This window comes from Lagenorhynchus albirostris, chromosome 11, assembly GCF_949774975.1.
Source record: "Lagenorhynchus albirostris chromosome 11, mLagAlb1.1, whole genome shotgun sequence".
In the NCBI taxonomy this organism is placed as follows: Eukaryota; Metazoa; Chordata; class Mammalia; order Artiodactyla; family Delphinidae; genus Lagenorhynchus; species Lagenorhynchus albirostris.
This window is the reverse complement of record NC_083105.1, coordinates 46,507,186-46,527,007: the sequence shown is the minus strand read 5'-3', so window position 1 is coordinate 46,527,007 and position 19,822 is coordinate 46,507,186. Positions and strand designations below refer to the sequence as shown.

Sequence of the window (19,822 nt, the reverse complement as noted above, 5' to 3'; positions counted from 1 at the left end):
GAGTGGCAAACGTAGTTGTTTCTAAGAGCACAAGTTCGTGTTCAAATTATTTTTGTGAAGAGCTTTTTAGGGTTTCTTTATTGTGGTGCTAACAATGATATAAAAAAGGAAAATGCAAGGAAGGAAAATGCTGTCTTACAGATAATATAGTGAAACCATAATAATTGTAGGTAATTCGAAATAGCACGCTATCTAGCAGTATGCAACCCCAAATCATCACTATTCTTCTGCTAGATGGGCTGATTCTTGCAGTAAAATGATCTATTAATTCCAAGAATTCATAATTTGGAGGACAAAGAGGTTTCCAGAAGGTCATGTGTCTCTTGTGCAAACAAGCAATTAGTGAACCCTAACTAAGGATTCTGGACATCAACCAATGTTTCATAATCAGTGGTTTACAGCAAAAGTAGAACGCAATGCAAAGCAAACTGATATTTTTATAATCTTTTTTCTTTGACCATCCCTCTCACACCCACATTAGGACTATTTGTGTATAAAGAAGGAACAGGTCTAGCTAGTATTTTAGTTGCCTGAAAAAAAAAATCTATTTTTAAGTTACTTTCTTTTTAAATTCCATGCACTTAAAATCAAAGAGATTTTGCTCTATGAGCTAAAGACTATCATCACATAGAAAGTGGCTCTAAATAAACAAAAAGAAGATACTCAGTTGCATTTGGGTTACATTTGCATATAAGACAGAATGGGTCAGATTGTCTAAAATTATTATGGTTTTGGTTACTCTAATTCTTAGTGTTCCAATTAAATATTAGTAACATAGGTGCAGCAATTTAATATTAAAAGCACCTTCACCAACCTTATATCACTGAATCCCTTCCACGATCATTTGCGTTAGGTAGAGCAGAGAGTAGATATTGTTGTTATTATTATTTTTTTTTATCATTTTACAGCTGAGAAAACTGAAGCTCAGGTGTTTTCATAAGGTTTTCTGGGACCATCTTCTTGGGGCTAGGACCCTCTGAGCAAATATCACTTTATACATTCAAGTTTCTGTCTTTGATTTCTGCACTAATAACCGACACTTCTTTTTACAGCAATAACCAATGCCCTCCCTTCCCTCTATGAAATATGCTGATGCTCGTGGAACACTGAAAGCCCTCTGTCCGCTCTCTTACTAAGTCCAGCAAGTCTGTCACTATCTGCTGAGCTGTATGTTCAACAAGTGGTATTTATATCCGAACCTCTTAATGACAGTTGTACTTGTTATTAGAGCCCAGTAATTTAATGAAACTTTACATAAATCAATGAAACATGAGGGTGGAAAGAAAAAAAGAATTGTTCTATGAAATAATTGCATAAGTTAATTAGGTTTTCGCTGGGGAAAAAAAGTAAATCAGTAAAGAAAACTGTGGTCAAATCAGGTACAGGTGAGACCATTATAAAAGGGCAAAGTTTGGAAATATAGACAGGATTCTGCATTCATATTGCTTTACAAATTTTTCTATGTTCTCTCACGTTTCAAAGAAACTTAAATGGGACATTTCAATGACGTATAAAGGGCATGATTTACACAAACTATATGACCGAGAGCCAATATTAAAAATAAAAAAAGACAGTCCCATAATAAAATAATGAACAAATGTGAATATGAACAAATGTACCTGTTTTAAGACAAAGTAAAACATTAGAGTTTTTTTGTGTGTTTGAGTCTCCACTCTTATTTTTTTTTTTTTTTGGATTAACTGTGTCAAATAAGAAGGCTTCTAACTATAGTTAGAAGTAAAGCAGGCTACAGCAATTGAATAGAACCTAGCAGATTAAAAATTAAGGTGCCAAGTTATATTTGGAATGTAAGCATGTTTGAAAGGACAGGTGAGTAATTTTTCTTAGGGGCTGTCAGCCTCTGAATTTCTGGCTACTCTTAATTGCTTGGGTAGCATAACTGTCAAGCCCCTGGTCTTTCAGGAAATGAGCTTAGGCTGCTCGGCATTGCTGGGCAGTGCTAGGTCAGGGTGCTTCTCTAGATACCAAATATCTAATTCTGGTCCTCCAGGACAGCAGAATACCAGTCAGTGGGTCTCCACTGTCTTGCAAATTACCCTCCCTGACCTTGTTTGTACAGACACTCTGATTATGGGACTTTGCTCGTTTATTTTCATTCTTGGTACAAAATGTGAATCCTCTTGTCCACCCCACACTTCAAAGACTGACCTCTAACTTCAGCATGACTCCCCCATCACAGTTCCAATCCACACTTTCAAATTGTCCACTACTTTGTTTTTTTTTGTTTGTTTGTTTTGCTTTATTTTGGCCGTGTCGGGTCTTAGTTGCGGCATGCTGGATCTTCGTTGAGGTACGCGTGATCTTTCGCTGCAGCGCACGGACACTGCCTTGGGGTGCGTGGGCTTCACTCTAGTTGAGGCGTGCAAGCTCAGTAGTTGTGGCTCGTGAGCTTAGTTGCCCCGCGGCACGTGAGATCTTAGTTCCCTGACCAGGGATCGAACCCACGTCCCTTGCATTGTAAGGAGGATTCTTTACCCCGGACCACCAGGGAGGTCCCCTTGTCCACTACTTTGAATGAGCAGATCTGACACTTTTTGTTTCTTTAAACCAAATCAAAATGCCTTGTTCATCTCCTCTTTCCTTCCTGGAGAGAACGGTTAGAGATTTTAATCTGGACTGTAAGCAATCCCGCACACTTTTCTCTGGCCACAATCACTGCTTGGACTGGAACTTTCTCCCTTCCCACCCTAAGTAGGGAGAAGATTTGAGGAGGGTGTATACAGTGGTGAGGAGTTGGGAGTCAGGTTGCTAGCCGTTTGCCCTTGGGCAGGTTGCTTAACCTCCCTGTGTCTCCGTGTCCTCTTTTAGTGGGATTTACAGATACGTTTATTGTAAAGATTGCTTTCTAAGCACATTGTTAGTGCTCAATAAATATTAGTTATTTGGAAGATCAAACAGCCCAGTTTCTAGACTTTCTATGTATATTTGGTGAACTTTCTAGATTATCTAACTTAAACTCTAATTTTTTTAGCTAACTTTAAATAGCTGAGAAGATGTATTTTCATTTCATTCATTTAGAATATAACATAGAATAATTAACATTTAATTACGAGTGTTTTATCAGAAAAATTTATTTTCTCTTCAAATGTACAGCTTAATGAGGTCTACTTTATTTTTAAGTATAAGTTATTTATATATTTAATAGCCAGTCATTCCCAACTGAATACCCATCAGATTTTATCATGAAACTTAAGGTCAACATGGGATATAATTAATACTTATATTGCAAAAAACCCCCCTACCTTTTCTGGATGTATTTAATTAAGTAAAGATATCTAGAGTAGCTGTGGCTTGACTCAATGAAGTCATTGCTTATCTTCTTTTGTATTCATAAAATTCTTACAGGCTGCCATTTATAAATTTTAAAATGACCTCCTTATCTCATTGCAAACTGTCTTCCATCTCTCTTACTCTACCATATGTTTGTTTTCTCCACCCCCCATAGCACCTAACATTTTGTACCTGTATACAATATTTTAAAATTTTGTTTCTTGTGTATTGTGTCTCCCCTTTTAGATTGTAACTCCATGAAAGGAGGGATCTTTGTCTGTTTTGTCAATAAAGATATAATCCAAGCACCTACACTGGTGCTTGACGGTTGACAGTTGATAAATATCTGTCAAATGAATGAATGAATGTGCACAAATACAGCATTGGATGTTTTATAAAGAGGAATGTACTGAATGTCTTCAAGGTTAGCTGGAGAATTCCAGATGCTAAAGATGTGGTACAGTTAGATATATTTCTGGAAAACATGTTTTTTCAAAAGTCCACAGCATTTAGCCAGGTCGTTGGGAATACGTTTTTTCAAAAGTCCACATCATTTAGCCAGGTCATTTCACACCTAAAAATATACATTAATTAAATAATCAAAGATGTGGGTAAAAAGATTGGAAATGACTTAAATATCTCTTAATAAGGAAATGATTACATACGTTTTAGCATGCACACAATGAAATTCTAGCAGTCATTTAAAATCATGTTTTTTATGAGTTACTAATGACATGGAGAGCACTCATAATATAATGTTAAAAGCAGAATATACAATGAATACAGAACCCTCTTTTATTCTCTATATTCGTCAGCAAAATTTAACATTCCCGTCCTATCTCTCTTCACTCTCTACTATGCCCAGACAACATCAAACGGCTCAACTCACGCATGCTATGTGGTGTCTTGTCTGCCTCTGTGTGCTGTTGCTTTGCCTGGTTTATGTTCCCTGGTGCACTTACTTACTCTGCAGCCCCTACTGAAAAACTGTAAGGCACCATATGAGCTGTATGGACAAAGAAATGTAATTAAAATAAATCCTTTCCATAATTTTACCAGAGAGAGAAAGGAAGGGAATGAAAACAGAGAAGACTTAAAACACGATTTATTTATTTCACTTTCTGAGGTCAAACTGCTTGCAAAGTGTGAATAGGTCAATGGGCAAAATGGGGTTTGTAAGTATTTAAGTCACATAGCTGAATCCAGATGAAAAATGTAAATATTAAGAAAGAATACGGCTGTGTTAAATATTTGAGAGAAGTATTTTGTTAGGCCAAATGACCAAGTAATTCCCTCACTTCCTGAAGATAAATTCAGTGTCTTACTGCTCCCTGAAGCCAACAGTGGGTCCCTTGTCTTCTAATGTCTTGTACCCTTATTTGGCCCGTTTATTATGTTGGGGCAGTGATTAAGTACATGAGCTTTGGAATCAAATAAACCTGTACTAAAATTTGGACTCTATCACTCACTTACTTTGAGGCTGTAGGCAAATGGTTTAAGCTCTGAGCCTCAAGTTTCTCATCCATAATATAGGGATAGTAGATCGTGCTTTGTAGAGTTAGAGTGAAAATGTACAGAATTAACTGTGCTTACTACGTATATTTAATAAATGGCAGTCAGTAGAAAATATCTTCCACAGTATGTATACTATGACCAACATTCATACTGCTTCTCTTCTTTCCTAGGAGAAAGTCTGAGCTAGTCTGAGGACTTTGGAAATATGCAAATGATTCCTGTCCTGCTTAGATTGATCTAACTCCAGCTTTGCAGATTTTGGCCACTGTGCCTTCTCTAGTCAAGCAATAGTTCACCTTGAAAGTTTGAACACTGTGTTTCCAATGTTTTATTTCTTTCAAAAGGAATTCCCTTCTTGAGATTTATCTAAATGAAGAAATCAAATTTACCAGCAATAAAAATCTCTTCTCCTTTCTTGCCATAGAAGATAACTGATTCTTCAGCTCTATTTTAAAACTTTTTTATTCTCATTTTATAAAGTAACTATGAGAATATTGGGATTATTGAATAAGAACTGGCAACTATTCACTTATTCCTTTATTTATGTATTAGAAAATAGAAAGGTTCATGAAAATATAAAGCCTGGGAATTTCTAAAGATAACTCCACCTTCACATATTTTTGGAGGAAATGATTTTTGTCTGTTCCAAACAATGACGCTTAACACAATTGAAAGTTGGCACATTTTTGGTAAACAGCATCTTCCTGGCAGTGTGAAGTCTACTGCCTATTTCTTTTGAGCCAGACTTCTCAGTATCATTTTGATCTGTAAAACATCAAAGATCCTCCATAGTATTGTATTTACATCTTTAGAGAATCTGGACGGAAAGGAATTTTTATTTTAATTTAATGGGTAATCAACAATAACAGAAGTCAAAATCTTTACTGCAATATTTGGAATTATGACTGGCCACGGGAAAGTACATGTAGCAAATTACACATAGAAAACATGTAACATAATCTATTTGATATTTCCAGAAGATATATCCCAGACATTTAAAAAGGCAAGAGGCTAAAAATGGTAAGAAAAAAATAATACCTCTTCAATTTCTGAATTATGCAGCCAAAGAGAAAAATAAAAACCTCAATCACCCTTTATGTGGCCATTATTATTATTATTACTTTTTGCGGTACGCGGGCCTCTCACTGTTGTGGCCTCTCCCGTTGCGGAGCACAGGCTCCGGACGCGCAGGCTCAGCGGCCATGGCTCATGGGCCCAGCCGCTCCCCGGCATGTGGGATCTTCCCGGACCGGGGCACGAACCCGTGTCCCCTACATCGGCAGGCGGACTCCCAACCACTGCATGTGGCCATTATTTTTTAAAAATTCTGGCTTTTCAAAAGATCTACTTGGCTCTCCTATGGAGAACGTGAATTCTGAGAATGGTACCAACAGGTTAACTCCAAGTATGATGCACTTGAAAAAGAAAGAACAAGATGGACTCTATTCCTCCGCACATTCAGAATGGAGATGTCTGAGCATCATCAGTAAATCAACTCAGTGTCACTTTGAAATACATATTTATCTCATACAGCAGTTCTTTTAGAATCACAACTTTGGTCTTGGGGACAGAAGGGAAGAATATAACTGTCTGTTGGGGCTTTGGCATATTTGCCAAGTGTTCAATCTATCTTTGTTGGACTTCTTTAAAATATGTCACATCCTACTCAACTTCTAGGGAATTCTTTCTCACTAACCATCAATCTTGGCTTCTTCTGTCCTGATGAAACCCTGATTCAAGAACAAGTTAAAGCACTATTGGTGTATTTCTGACTTTTTGTCTAAGGAAACAAATATATCACAAAATTTGAGGATTGAAATGCTCAAGACACCAAAATTATAATTTATCTTACACAGTTACTACAACCTATTTGCTAATCCTTGTTAGATATTGTTTCACATATGCTTTGCCAAATATTAATCCTTAATAAATATGTAAAAAGAAAGTAATGTTTTCTGTGGAAAATATAACTTGTTTCAAAACATTTACATACTTATATTTATGTAATTGCATACATCACAGTGCTTTTTTTATGTTGATTTTATAAGATTTTATTTTTAATAGAAGAAATAGAATTAATAAGGGTATGAATGTGCTTTGAGAAAACACATTGTGACAATCTATTCAGAAAATTGTAATTCAAACCAAAGTGGGCAGGAGTAGTACAGTCTATTCAGATCTAGGAAATGTTGCTAAATCCTGTGTGAGTTCTGGGTTGTCTGTGATTTTCTCTCGTTCCTCTGTGGGTATTATTCTACTGATTTTTGGCTATTGAGAAGTCAATTGTTAGTCACTCTGGTTGTTAAAATAGTCTCTGTAGTGTTTTTCAGTTCCACAGATGTGTCTAGTTGTGGATTTATTTTTACTTATCCAGCCTAGAATTTACTGTGCTTTTCAAATCTGAGAGCTCAAGTCTTTCACCAGTTTTGGAAAATCTTTAGCCATTATTTCCTCAAATATTACTTCTTTTTTTAATATTCTCCTTTTTCATCTTCTAAAATATCCATTAGACATATATTGGACATCTAAATACTGTCCTCTATATGTCTGAAACTCTCTTTCATATTTTTGGTCATTTTGATCTTCTAGGTAATTTCCTTAGTTCTATTTTTTAATCCAGTAATTATTTATTCAGCTGTGTCCAGCTTGCTAATAAAACTATCTCATGATGTTTCTTTTTTTCATTTTAATGTCTGTATAATATTTATTTCTAGGACTCTTTGGTTTGTTTTTAAATCTTCCTAGTCTTTTGTTGTTGTTGTTTTTTTTTTTTCTCGGTACACGGGCCTCTCACTGCTGTGGCCTCTCCCATTGCGGAGCATAGGCTCCGGATGCGCAGGCTCAGCGACCATGGCCCATGGGCCCAGCCGCTTCGCGGCATGTGGGATCTTCCCGGACCAGGGCACAAACCCGTGTCCCCTGCATCGGCAGGCGGACTCTCAACCACTGCACCACCAGGGAAGCCCTTCCTAGTCTTTTTTGATAGTAACTTGTTCTTTTGTCAAGTTTTTAAATTTTATATTTTGTGTGCTTAATTATAAAACAGCCTCTATTATTTCAATTTCTTGTGGGTCTCTTTCCACTATTTGTGGCCTCTTCTGCTTTTTACTTATGTTGCTTATTTACATGTGTGTCTCAGAATTTTGACTTCTGAGCTTATGTTTGGCTGGGCTTTTTCTTTTGAAATTCTGTGTAGTGTATGCCGAGAGTACATGCATCCAGAAAGTTTTTGCCTTTGTTTTTGTAAAGTGCCACAAGAGCATTACCAATGCAGTATTACTTTTTATATTATTACTTAAATGAATATAAACTAGTTTATAAATGATTTATATAAATAAAAGAATCACTAATGTATATTAATCATTTAACACTTGGTGTTTCCGGGGTTTTGAATTCTGAATACTCAAGAGTACCTCTTTATTGATCCCACGAGAAGGCCAGACTTCGCTGGATTCATTTCCTCTTATAATCCTATTTTGGTAGGTAGGTTTATTTTTGTGGTTCACCCTTTCACTGAAGGCCTAGCCCTTGAAGGTGTTCACTTCATGGAAGGTCTCAGTTCCAAGTCCTGGTTCCTACAAGCCCAAGGCTTTGTCTCCAGTTCTTATATTGTCATTAAAACACAAGTAACCTGTAATTCTCTGGTTTTATGCCTTTTATTCAGTTTTTGACTGATTTACCTTTTTCCTCCCAAGCTCTGCTATGCATGCTGTATCATAGTTCACCCAGTATGACTGGTTTTTCAGATTATCTAGTCTGCCATATTACATAAGTTCTATGTATGTATGTATGGGTGTATATACACAGACAGTACACCTTTAAAACTTGAAGAATATTTTCCTACCTTGAAGGTAAATTGTCACAGATATTAAACAACTGTGCAGGAATTGTCAGTAGCTTATTATGTTGACAGATTGATAGTGGGTGAAACACCTGAGAATATTAGGTTATTTTTATTATGCCACCTCAGGCTTTCATATAAGATTCATAGAAATGCATTTATTTAGTAAGCATATAGTTAATGTAGTATAAAACTTCATCTACTGGCCAAAAAATGTACTTTTTTTCCAGGATAAATTTCAGAAAAAGATCCTTTATCTATTGCAGCAAAAATGGAAGAAAACAACAAACTTTAAAAAACTTTAAATTGATGTTTGTGAGCCTGAATTTTCTTGATTAGCAGCAGAGTTATAGTATAATCAAAGGTTATAACTCACCAAAGGAGTATAAAGGAAAGTTCAGTTTTCTTAAATTCTGATTGTCCTGGTGAGGCCCTGGTATAGTAATTTTGACAAGCAAATAATCACAAATGCTGACTAAAATCAGACTGGAACTTATCTCAATAAGATGCCATGAGATGTTAAAGGAAAAAAAAAGATGCCATGAAATGTAAGCAGTGCCTAGGAAAGCACCCTTTAGGAATTACACAACTTTATTTTTATTTTATTTTATTTTTTTTTGTGGTACGTGGGCCTCTCACTGTTGTGACCTCTCTCGTTGCGGAGCACAGGCTCCGGACGCGCAGGCTCAGCGCCCATGGCTCACGGGCCCAGCCGTGCCGTGGCATGTGGGATCTTCCCGGACCAGGGCACAAACCCGTGTCCCCTGCATCGGCAGGCAGACTCCCAACCACTGCACCACCAGGGAAGCCCTAATATGCTATATTTTTATGAAATTATGTTTTTTGTTTGTATCTCCCCAACTAGAAAGCTAAAATCTACCAAGGGCAGGAATCTTTGTGTTTGTTTACTAATATATTGCCAGCAACTAAAATAGTATCTCAGTTAGTAGGTGCTCAAAAATTGTTTGGGATGTAAATGAACAATTTTTTATTTCCCTGCCTCTAAATCAGAATGATAATTCATGGCCCCTCATTTCCTTACAGAGATACATGGGTACAAATGTGATCCGTGTATGCCAAGTACATTGATTTAACTGAAAGAAAGTCGTCATTCATAGAACACCAATTACCATTTTTTGGAAGCATTAAGTGGCCTAGCCTTTAAATGTCTTAATGTTTCCATCTTAAATCTGTTATTAAGTATACGGCAATTTTCCTTAAACAATCTCTCTTCTATAGCAACAGAAAAAATATAATGTTCCGTACTTGGGTAAAGGTCATACCTCATTTTTTTCCTTGAGTTTTGTGATCATAACAATCACAGGACTGTCTTCCTGCCAAACCATCTGCCAGAAATCATTCACGGTGTTGATCATGGGGCCCTGAGTGGCGATGAACGCTTTCTCTTTGCCACTGTAGCCCTAGTGTGAGAAAGGAGACAAAAATGTTGGCTTTGAAGTTCATGCCTTGCACTGAAAGTTTAGGTGAAAGATCTTCAAAACAAAATAGCTCTGATAATCCAAAAGCAACACAGACTTTTGCAGCTTTATTGATTCTAGCACCACAATTCTTGGGGTTGTTCTCCCAGCAAGTCAGGCACAGCATATGGTACTGAGGTTTCTAAATCTCAGTCCTCCCCAGAGCACCTCAGAGGGAGCACTATAGCCACAGACACACAGGAAAGGAAGACTTACTATAAATGACCCACTACCAAGGTTGATTATGACCAAGGAAGCAAAAAAAAGCAACAAACTTGCTAGTAACCAACTCTGAGGGAAAAAAAAAAACAACTAACAATTTTAAATAGTAAATTGAAATGCTCATCAGAAAGAAATTTATTTACTTACCCTAATATAATTAGCATTAATGTAGGTGCTCAAAGAATTAGTTACATTTTTTGGTCTTAAACATACTCTGCTGAGGGGATCTAATGAAGAAAACAAGAAAGACTGTGTTAACCAGATTTACTCTTTTAAGTTTCTTAGAACATCAATAACCAGTACATAGCACACTTATATACTGACCATCTGGCATGTGTCAATGTTTTTTGTTGGTGTGGCTGTGCGTCTGTCTCTCTTTTTTTTTAACATCTTTATTGGAGTATAATTGCTTTACAGTGGTGTGTTAGTTTCTGCTGTATATTTGCAAATGAAGCAACTGACAAAGGATTAATCTCCAAAATATGTGTGTCTGTCTCTTGATCTGTGTTTATTGAGGGACATTTGAGACCATCTTTACCCCTTGTCCTGACACAGATCTTGTCCATAAGCCCAAGATGATGAGTTTCTGCTTTACGCCATTTTTGGTGGGTTTCTGATTCTTGACCCCATTTCTCATTTACGCTCCTTTTCTTATTCTTTGCATTTGGAATTTGCACCATATCTCCCTACTCAAGTCTCTCTTCTGTCCTCCGCAACAGCAAACACTTGGTCCAGTCCAAATCGCCTCTCATTACTTGGAAGACGCTGTCTTTACCATGTGTTTGTTCACTGACATCACAAATATCTGATATTGGATAGATTATTACAGTATTAAATTCTAAAATCACTTTCCATCAAGAAGAGTTGAAAGGCTCTTTGTGAACCACGGTGGTGATTTTTACCAACATTTACATAAATAATCCCTTTGTGATTTCTTTAACCCAGTTACACTCTGAGCCTCTTGAAGGCCAGGATGGGGATTTTTCATGATCTGTATAAGACCTGGTGTCTAGCACAGTGCTTATATATGTAATAGACATTCAGTAAATGTCTATTGCATTGATTTAAATGGCTCCTTCCATTTTTTAAGAAGTCAGTTCTATGCATTCCTCTCTAGCAATTGTTCTGTTGTTGTTCTTCTCCCGACAGGTGAAGTCTGAGTGTGTATTTTGCCCACCTCCTCACCTACACTTCAATCCTTCTTGCGTACACTCCAATCTATCCTAACCCTAGTCTTATGCAGACACGGCTCTTGCTCTTGCCGCTGGTGACACTTTTGCTACTAAACCCAATGGTGGTATTTATTTTTTCACGTCCTCTGTGTAGAATTAAAAAACTGCAGATCATATATCTTTTTATGGAGTTTTCTCTTCCCTTGGATGCTGCGTCACAGCATTCTGGGTTTCCTGCTACCTATTAGATGGTCTCTTTTCAATCCTTTGCTTATTTCTTCTGCCTCCTTTAGTTTATTTATTGGCTGTGCTGCACAGCGTATGGGATCTTAGTTCCCCAACCAGGGATTGAACCCGTGCCCCCTACAGTGGAAGCGTGGAGTCCTAACCACTGGACCGCCAGGGAAGTCCCTCGTCTGCCTCCTTTAATGTTGCTGATTCTAGGATTCAACTTGACCCTCTTCTATGCTCACTTGACACTGCCTTGTTGGGTGATTGATTCATCCTCATGATTTTGTACCCATATCCTGCAGACTCCCAAATATATATCTTACACCAGACTACTCTCCTCACTTATAGACCACATTTTACATTTTTTCATTTCCTTCTGGATATACTACAGCTTTGTGAAACTTCACATGATCACGTGCTCCTGATAGCCCTGTGTTATTCTATGTTGCGTGTGCTACCACAGCTCCTGAGTCCATGTTTGAAAACTAGTTGGACTAGTCTCCATATTCATGTTCTGTCCATTTGGTTTTCTGAAACTCGCTAGGATTTATCTTGCCTCCCTCTTCCCAAGGCTTTCTTCTTAGGCTAGGACCTGAGCATCGCATCTGGTCTAACTGCCTTCAATCTTGTTCTTTACCCATCCATCCTTCTCATAGCTGGCAAGGCAGTCTTTGTAAAATAAAATCTGATCACATCATTCCCTTGCCTAAATGCCATCCATGGTTCCTAATTGTCCACAGCAGTATTTCCCAAACTGTTATCTGTAAATCATTTCTTTTATAACATACAGAATTAGGTCATATAACTTGTAAATTAGATCATCCTTAAAAAGGGGGTTCAGTAATCAAATAAATATGGAAAACACTGAATTCAACAAACTTGAACAACAATCTTTTCACTGCATAATTTCTCAGGGTCTATATTATGCTAATATACTCTGTGAATTTCCAAGAAGGTATTATTTATAAACTTATTTGCCCACTGCATTCATTTTATTATGAATACTTATTGACAGTTCGACAGTCCAGAGCAGCATTGCCCAGTAGAACTTTCTGTGATAATGGAAATGTTCCTTATCTGTGTTGCCCAAAATTGTGACCACTAGCCATGTTGGCTATTGAGTACTTGAAATGTGGCTAGTACACACTGAGGAACTAAAGTTTTCATTTTATTTAATTTCAATTCATTTAAATTTACTTAGCCATATGTGGCTGGTGGTTGCTCTACTGGACAGTGCAGATCTAGGGGATGAAATCTCCTTAGTGGGTCCAACAAGTCTTTATCTTTTCCCACAGCCTCATCAATAATCACTTTTCTACGTGTACATGCTCTAGTCATATGGGCCCAGGGAAATCTCTCAAATACTCCACGTTCTTGCAGAGTCTATGTTTTTGCAGGTATTGTTTCCCTGCCGTCTCTGCATGGTAAAGTCTTCCTCATTTTTCAGAGCTCAGTTCAAGCAATACCTCCTTTCGGAAGCCCTCCCTTGTCCTCCTGGTGGAATTAGGCATTCCCTTCTTTGCTCAGGCTGCCTGAGGTTTATTTTAGAATTTAACATCTTGTATTTTAAGTGCTTAAATGTTTGCTTGCCCTCAATGGTTTGTGATGAGCCCCTTGAGAGCAAGGGCTGTCTTTAATTAACGTTTGTATCCTTTGTGATTTCTATTTGGTATGTGGCTCAGAGAGTGTTTAACATTAGAATTAATTTCGATTAGAAAGAGCTGAAACAATGCTTTTTTTCAATTTTTTTCTTTTCATAGCAAAGGGGACAGGAAAACTTCCATTACTTCTCAGTATCCACTGATTATTAAAAGTTTCCACAAACGCCCTAAACCACTCAGACTTGAAAAGAGGCCCACTTCCTTCAGTTTTTATAATGCCTACGATATATATGATTTACTGGGAACTCAACCCGAAAATTGCTTAGAAGCAGATGTCCTGTCACGCTTAATTAAGTTTATGTTGTAAATTGGTAATTTATAGTATTTCTAAGTTTTCAGAGATTTCCAAATATTAAAACAAAAACAAAAACAAAAACAAGAATACAACATATGATGGAGTAGGGGAAAATAAATTTGGTTCCAACCAAAGCCTTTTCAGTGTTTTTAGTCTAATAAAAATGTCAAGGATAAAAAAACAAAATTTTGTCATCATCAGTTATTATTTTCATCTTTATTGTTATAAGTTTATTCATGTGATACATTTTAAGTCTATATATTAGTCAAATTCACTATGATAATTTTTTTCAGAATTGGTATTTCTGAATTATATGTTAAATGCTTAGCATACCATTTATGATTCATCTGGGCAGTATCAATAATAACTACAAATATTACATTGAGCACTGATGACTTTTCCTCCCTGTCTTCTGCTCTTCCCTTTTTATTCAGTATTTCCTTCTTTCCTTCCTTTGCTTTCTTCCTCTTTCATTCCTTTTTCCCCTCCCTTCCTCCTTAGATCCCTTTCCTCCCTTCCTCCCTCCCTTCCTTCCCTTCCTCTCCTCTACCTTCTTCCCTCCTTCTTGTTTCTTTTTTCCTCTCAACAAATTATTGAACACATAAAGTTTTGGTGTAGAGAACACATGAAATTTCCCCACTTTGATCTCTTTAAAATACCCTCTGGCAATCTTAAGTCTTCTTTTTAACAGACAAAATGGTACCTGGATCCTGAGTTGAAGATTTCCTCTCCAGGAGGAAATGTGTTTAAGGTTTGAAGTCAGAGAAGAAGCTATTAGATGAGGGAAAAGTGTGTCACTCCCAGTGATGGGCAAAGGCAGGAATGAGAGGAATAGGATAGTTTTCAGAGATGAATTTAAGATAAGTGGGAAATGGAAGGAAAGCAGGGACTGGCCACACCTTCAAGATGATTGGGAATCATCTTCAAATTTGTTGGAAGAGAGAGAAGACTCTAGGCCTGTGTTGTCCATTACGGTAGCCACTAGCCACATGTAGGTAAATTTAGTTAATTAAAATATAATAAAATTTAGAAGTCAGTTCCATGAGTGCACTAGCTGTACTTCAAGTGCTCATTGCCACATGTAGCTAACGGCTATCACACTGGAGATACAGAATATTTCCATCATTGTAGAGAGTTTTAGTGGACAGTGCTGAATTTGGCAATGCAGTGATAGATTATGTGAAATTCACTTTTTAACATGCATGTGAACATTATAAGAGAAAACAGGGCTCTTCAATACTGTTTTTGAAACTGTAAACGTTTCTCTCCAAGGTTAGTGTTCTTATTTTCTGGAATTGTTTCTGGGGTTAATGATGGATTCAGTTAGGTAGAGAAGGAAAGGAGAAACTAACATTAGCTGAGGGTTTACTATTAGTTGGAACTTTCCTAGCCATTTTTCATACATTTATTTGATTCTTTCAATAGCCTTACAGGGTAGTATCACTATTACTATTTTTAGGGACAAAGAAAGGATGGCACAGAAAGATTAAGTATCTTTCCATAAATTGTAAATGTTTTTGCCAGGATAGGAAATCAAGTCTAAACTCCAGTATTTTGCTGAGTCACACAACTCGTTGCTTTAATGAGTGGTTCACTTATTTGCATATTTACTCTGTTCTAGGCACTTTATACAGTGAAATGGAAAACATAATGTAAGTAGGAAACATTACTAGACTTTAAATTTTTAAATATAAAATGATGGTCAGAGTAAATAGGGTTTTAAAATTTGATTTATATTGTTTTATAGTTGTATAAATAAATTGGCTGCATGGATAAAATATACATAAAATTTCTTGTTATACTTCTTTGTTATACAAATAATTTCACATTGATATATGATCAGTTTTTTCCCATTGCTCTTGTGTTTAGGACATAGATAAATTTTTATCACAAATATTTGTTTATATTGTAAAGTAATTTGATATAAACTTGACCTAAGCACTTTAATCTACGACTTAAGAATGTTCTGAGCCAGGCTGACACTGTCCTTAGAAAAAAAGCTACAATTTAATTGGTTCTTGGCCATCCATATTTCTGCTGCAAAACATCCTCCAAATTATACAAACTCACTAATATGTACAAGCTGGAAGCTTTTAAACTTGAGAGTTTATTGTAGGCTAAAACAATAAAAACAATTGTAATATTTAAAATATTAATCATTTTAAGATTATTATTTTATGTAATGTTTCAAATTTACGCCATATTACAGTCTAAAATAAACCGTAAAGAGCAGCTTTTCATATTCATTCCAGTCTTTTCTGATGATTTTCCAGCCAGTGATGTGGCTTGTCCAAGCTATATTTACTAGATTATATTCTGTGCAACAGGGGGTGGGTGGGGTATTCAGGCTATAGACATTTTCAACAGAAAATCTGTTATTTGCAACATCAGTTGTCAGCACAGGTGCCCTGGTTCAAGCGACCCACCCAGTTCTGGGAATGGAAAAGCTGACACAGGACTGTGAAGCAGTTGTCTGATAGCATCTGGCAGGAAACAGAGAAGGCTGAACTTTAAAATAGTCCTAATAATTTCCAAATCCTTCTGAGATTAGGTGGTTAAGTATAATACTGGCAATACATGTATATGCCCTAATTACTTATGGTTGGTAAATTTCAGATGAAAAGTCCTGAGAGAGAGAGGTCGGGGGTGGGGGGCAGTGGGGCGGGGTGGGGGGGGGAGAGAGAGAGAGAGAGACCAGTTGTAACACACAGCACTTTCATCCCCTTCAGCCAATTATAGTTATAAAATATCTTTCAACAGTGACTATATCTTAGGTAAATAGGTTTAACTATACAGACCAATTAAAAATATGTTACAGTGGAGTAACTGTTACAATGTGTTTCCGAAACAACTCCAACAGAAGGGGAAGCCCAAGGACACTATTAACAGTAATTCTTGCTCTATTACTATAAATATGAAGAATTTGGTGTTTTATGAGTGAATTAATGAACTGAATTATGAATACTCTACTATTTCAATGTCAATACTCTAAAACAAATCTTCGTGGCTCCATCTTTCCAGAGCTATTGCCTTGAGATGTTTATGGATTTTTGCCCAAATCCCAACTATATCTTTGTTTAGTGATTGACAATATTGCTTCTTCTCCAAAGTATTTTTGCCTTTCTAGGCAGAATTACTCAGTCCTCCTACACCGGTTAGGCAAGATCTCTATTCAGGCTCTTACACTGAACATAATTACTTATTTACATGTCTCTCCTCTGGTCTGTGACCTCCTTGATCTTATATGCTGCTCCTTATTCCTTACTGGTTCCGGGCATCTAGCTCACTGCTTGACATCGATAAATTTCATGGAGTTAAATTTAGTTTTAACATAGTCTAAAAGTGTTTCTCAAAGTGTGGTCCTGCTATCACCTGTATCAGAATCAGCTGGGTGTTTGCTAGAAGTACAGATTCCTGGGCCCAACAGAACCCACTTAAACAGAATCCCCAGGGTGGGGCACAGGACTGGATTTTTAACAAGGACTCTAGGTGATTGTTATGCACAATGAAGTCTTTTGGTAACAGCTTTTTTGAGATATAATTCATATACTATACAACTCACTCGTTTAAAATGTGCCATCACATAATTTATTTTTATTTGTTTAATCCACAGAGTTGTGCAGCTATCAGTGGTGGAAAGCATGGGGGCAGATGTGTTTGGATTTGAATCTTGCTTCTTTAATATCTATAAGCCTCACTTTCCTCCTCTGTAAGAAAGGAACAATAATATCTTTCTGAGTTATGATGAGAATAGCTAACACTGAGCACTTTATCATGTGCAAAGCACTGGGCTCTACAACAACCCTGTGAGGTGGCTACTACTACTCCCATTTCACAGATGAAGTTAAGACATTTACCCACGGCCATACAGTAAGTGGTGCAGCTGGATATGAACCCCAGCAGATTGGCTCTGGAGGCAGCCCTATAGCTACTAGACTCTTCTGTAAGGATACAAGATAGTATATAGAATGTTTCTAGCAGGGATGGCATTTTAATTATCTCCCAAAAAAACTCATACCCTTTAGTAGTCATTTCTCATGCCTCTCACCACTAGGCAACAACTGTAGTTTCTATGTCTACAGATTTGCCTAACCGGACACTTCATATAAATGGCATTATGCAGTATTAGTTCATTTGTGATGGCTTCTTTAAAAAAAGAGGTACCTCATAAAAAAAAGTACCTCATTACTTTAAAAAAATAATTAATTAATTAATTTTATTTATTTTTTGGCCGCATTGGGTCTTCATTGCTGCACGCGGGCTTTCTCTTGTTATGGCAACCGGGTCTACTCTTCGTTGTGGTGCACGGGCTTCTCTTTGCGGTGGCTTCTCTAGTTGTGGGGCATGGGCTCTAGGCACTCGGGCTTCAGTAGTTGTGGCACGAGGGCTCAGTATTTGTGGCTCTAGAGCACAAACTCAGTAGCTGTGGCACACGGGCTTAGTTGCTCCGCGGCATGCGGGATCTTCCCTGGACCAGGGCTCTAACCCGTGCCCGCTTCATTGGCAGGAGGATTCTTTTTTTTTTTAGCATCTTTATTGGAATGTAATTGCTTTACAATGGTGCGTTAGTTTCTGCTGTATAATAAAGTGAATCAGCTATACATATACATATATCCCCATATCCCCTCCTTCTTGCGTCTCCCTCCCACCCTCCCTATCCCACCCCTCTTAGGTGGTCACAAAGCACCGAGCTGATCTCCCTGTGCCATGCAGCTGCTTCCCGCTAGCTATCTATTTTACATTTGGTAGTGTATATATGTCCATGCCACTCTCTCACTTCGTCCCAGCTTACCCTTCCCCCTCCCCGTGTCCTCAAGTCCACTCTCTACATCTGCGTCTTTATTCCTGTGGCAGGTGGATTCTTAACCACTGTGCCACCAGGGAAGTCCAGTACCTCATAACTTTTTATTGCTGAATAATATTATGTTGTGTGAATACGCTACATTTTATTTATCCATTCATCAGTTGATGGATATTGTCGTTATTTCTACTCTTTGGGCTATTACAGATAATACTGTTACAAATATTTGTGTACAGCTTTTGTGTGGATACATGTTTTTATTTCTCTTGTGCATATACCTAGGAGTAGAAAGTCTGAGTCATATAGTCAGTCTAGGTTTTACCTTTTGAGGAACTACCAGACTGTTTCCTCAGTAGTTGTACCATATTACATCCCTACCGTCAAAGTATGAAGGTTCCAATTTCTCTACATCCTTGCCAACACTTTCTATTGTCTTTTAAATTATAATCATGTGGTTATGAAGTGTTATCTCACTTTGGTTTTGACTTCCCTGATGCCTAATTGTGTTGAGTATCTTTTCATATGCTCATTGGCCATTTGTATATCTTTTATGGAGAAATGTCTATTCAAGTCCCTTGCTCATTTTAAAATTGGGCTCTTTGTCTTTTTATAATTGCGTTATAAGAGTTCTTTATATATTATAGATACAAGTCTTTTATTAGATGTATAATTTATAAATATTTTCTCCCATTTTGTGTCATTATCATCTTTTTAGTTTCTTGATGGTGTCCTTCGAAGCACAAAACTTTGAAATTTTGTTCAAGTTCAATTTACCTATTTTTTTCTTTCATTGCTTATACTTTTGGTGTCATATCTAAGAAATCATTGACTAATTCAAGGTCATGAGATTTACATCTGTTTTATGTGAAAAGTTTTATAGCTTTAGCTCTTACAGTTAGGCCTCCGATCCATTTTGAATTAATTTTAGTATGCTGTGTGGGGCAGGGTCCAACTTCAGTTTTTTTTGCATGTGGCTACTGAGTTGCTTCAGCATCACTTACTGAAAAGACTAGCCTTTCCCCACTGAATTGTTTTACACCCTTAGTGAAAGTCACTTGACCATAATGTGTGCCACAGTAAAGTTTTAGAACCATGTGTCTACTGAAATTATGAGCAGACCATTATTTTAAGAGTAATACAAGATAAAGTTATTAACCTTAGACCACTTTAATGATTATTAGTCTTTTTTTTTTTTTTTTTTTTTTTTTGGCTGCACCACTTGCGGGATCTTAGTTCTCTGACCAGGGATTGAACCCGGGCCCTGGCAGTGAAAGCACAGAGTCCTAACCACTGCACCGCCAGGGAATTCCACTTT

General features: G+C 37.1%; 1 protein-coding gene across 4 annotated transcripts in view; it reads right to left on the bottom strand.

The window, feature by feature from the left end:
* The window catches only part of PTPRR (protein tyrosine phosphatase receptor type R), a 255,564-nt gene that overhangs the window by 24,364 nt on the left and 211,378 nt on the right, over positions 1–19,822 (bottom strand). For all 4 annotated transcript variants that reach the window (XR_009543374.1, XM_060165339.1, XM_060165340.1 and 1 more), the window contains 2 exons: positions 10,495–10,574; positions 9,931–10,068 (listed from right to left, as the gene is read on the bottom strand). Coding sequence is in view for 3 of the 4 variants with exons in the window: in XM_060165339.1 (XP_060021322.1) it covers positions 9,931–10,068; positions 10,495–10,574 (218 nt within the window). In the remaining variant the exon portion in view is untranslated. The remainder of the gene's footprint in view (positions 1–9,930; positions 10,069–10,494; positions 10,575–19,822) is intronic.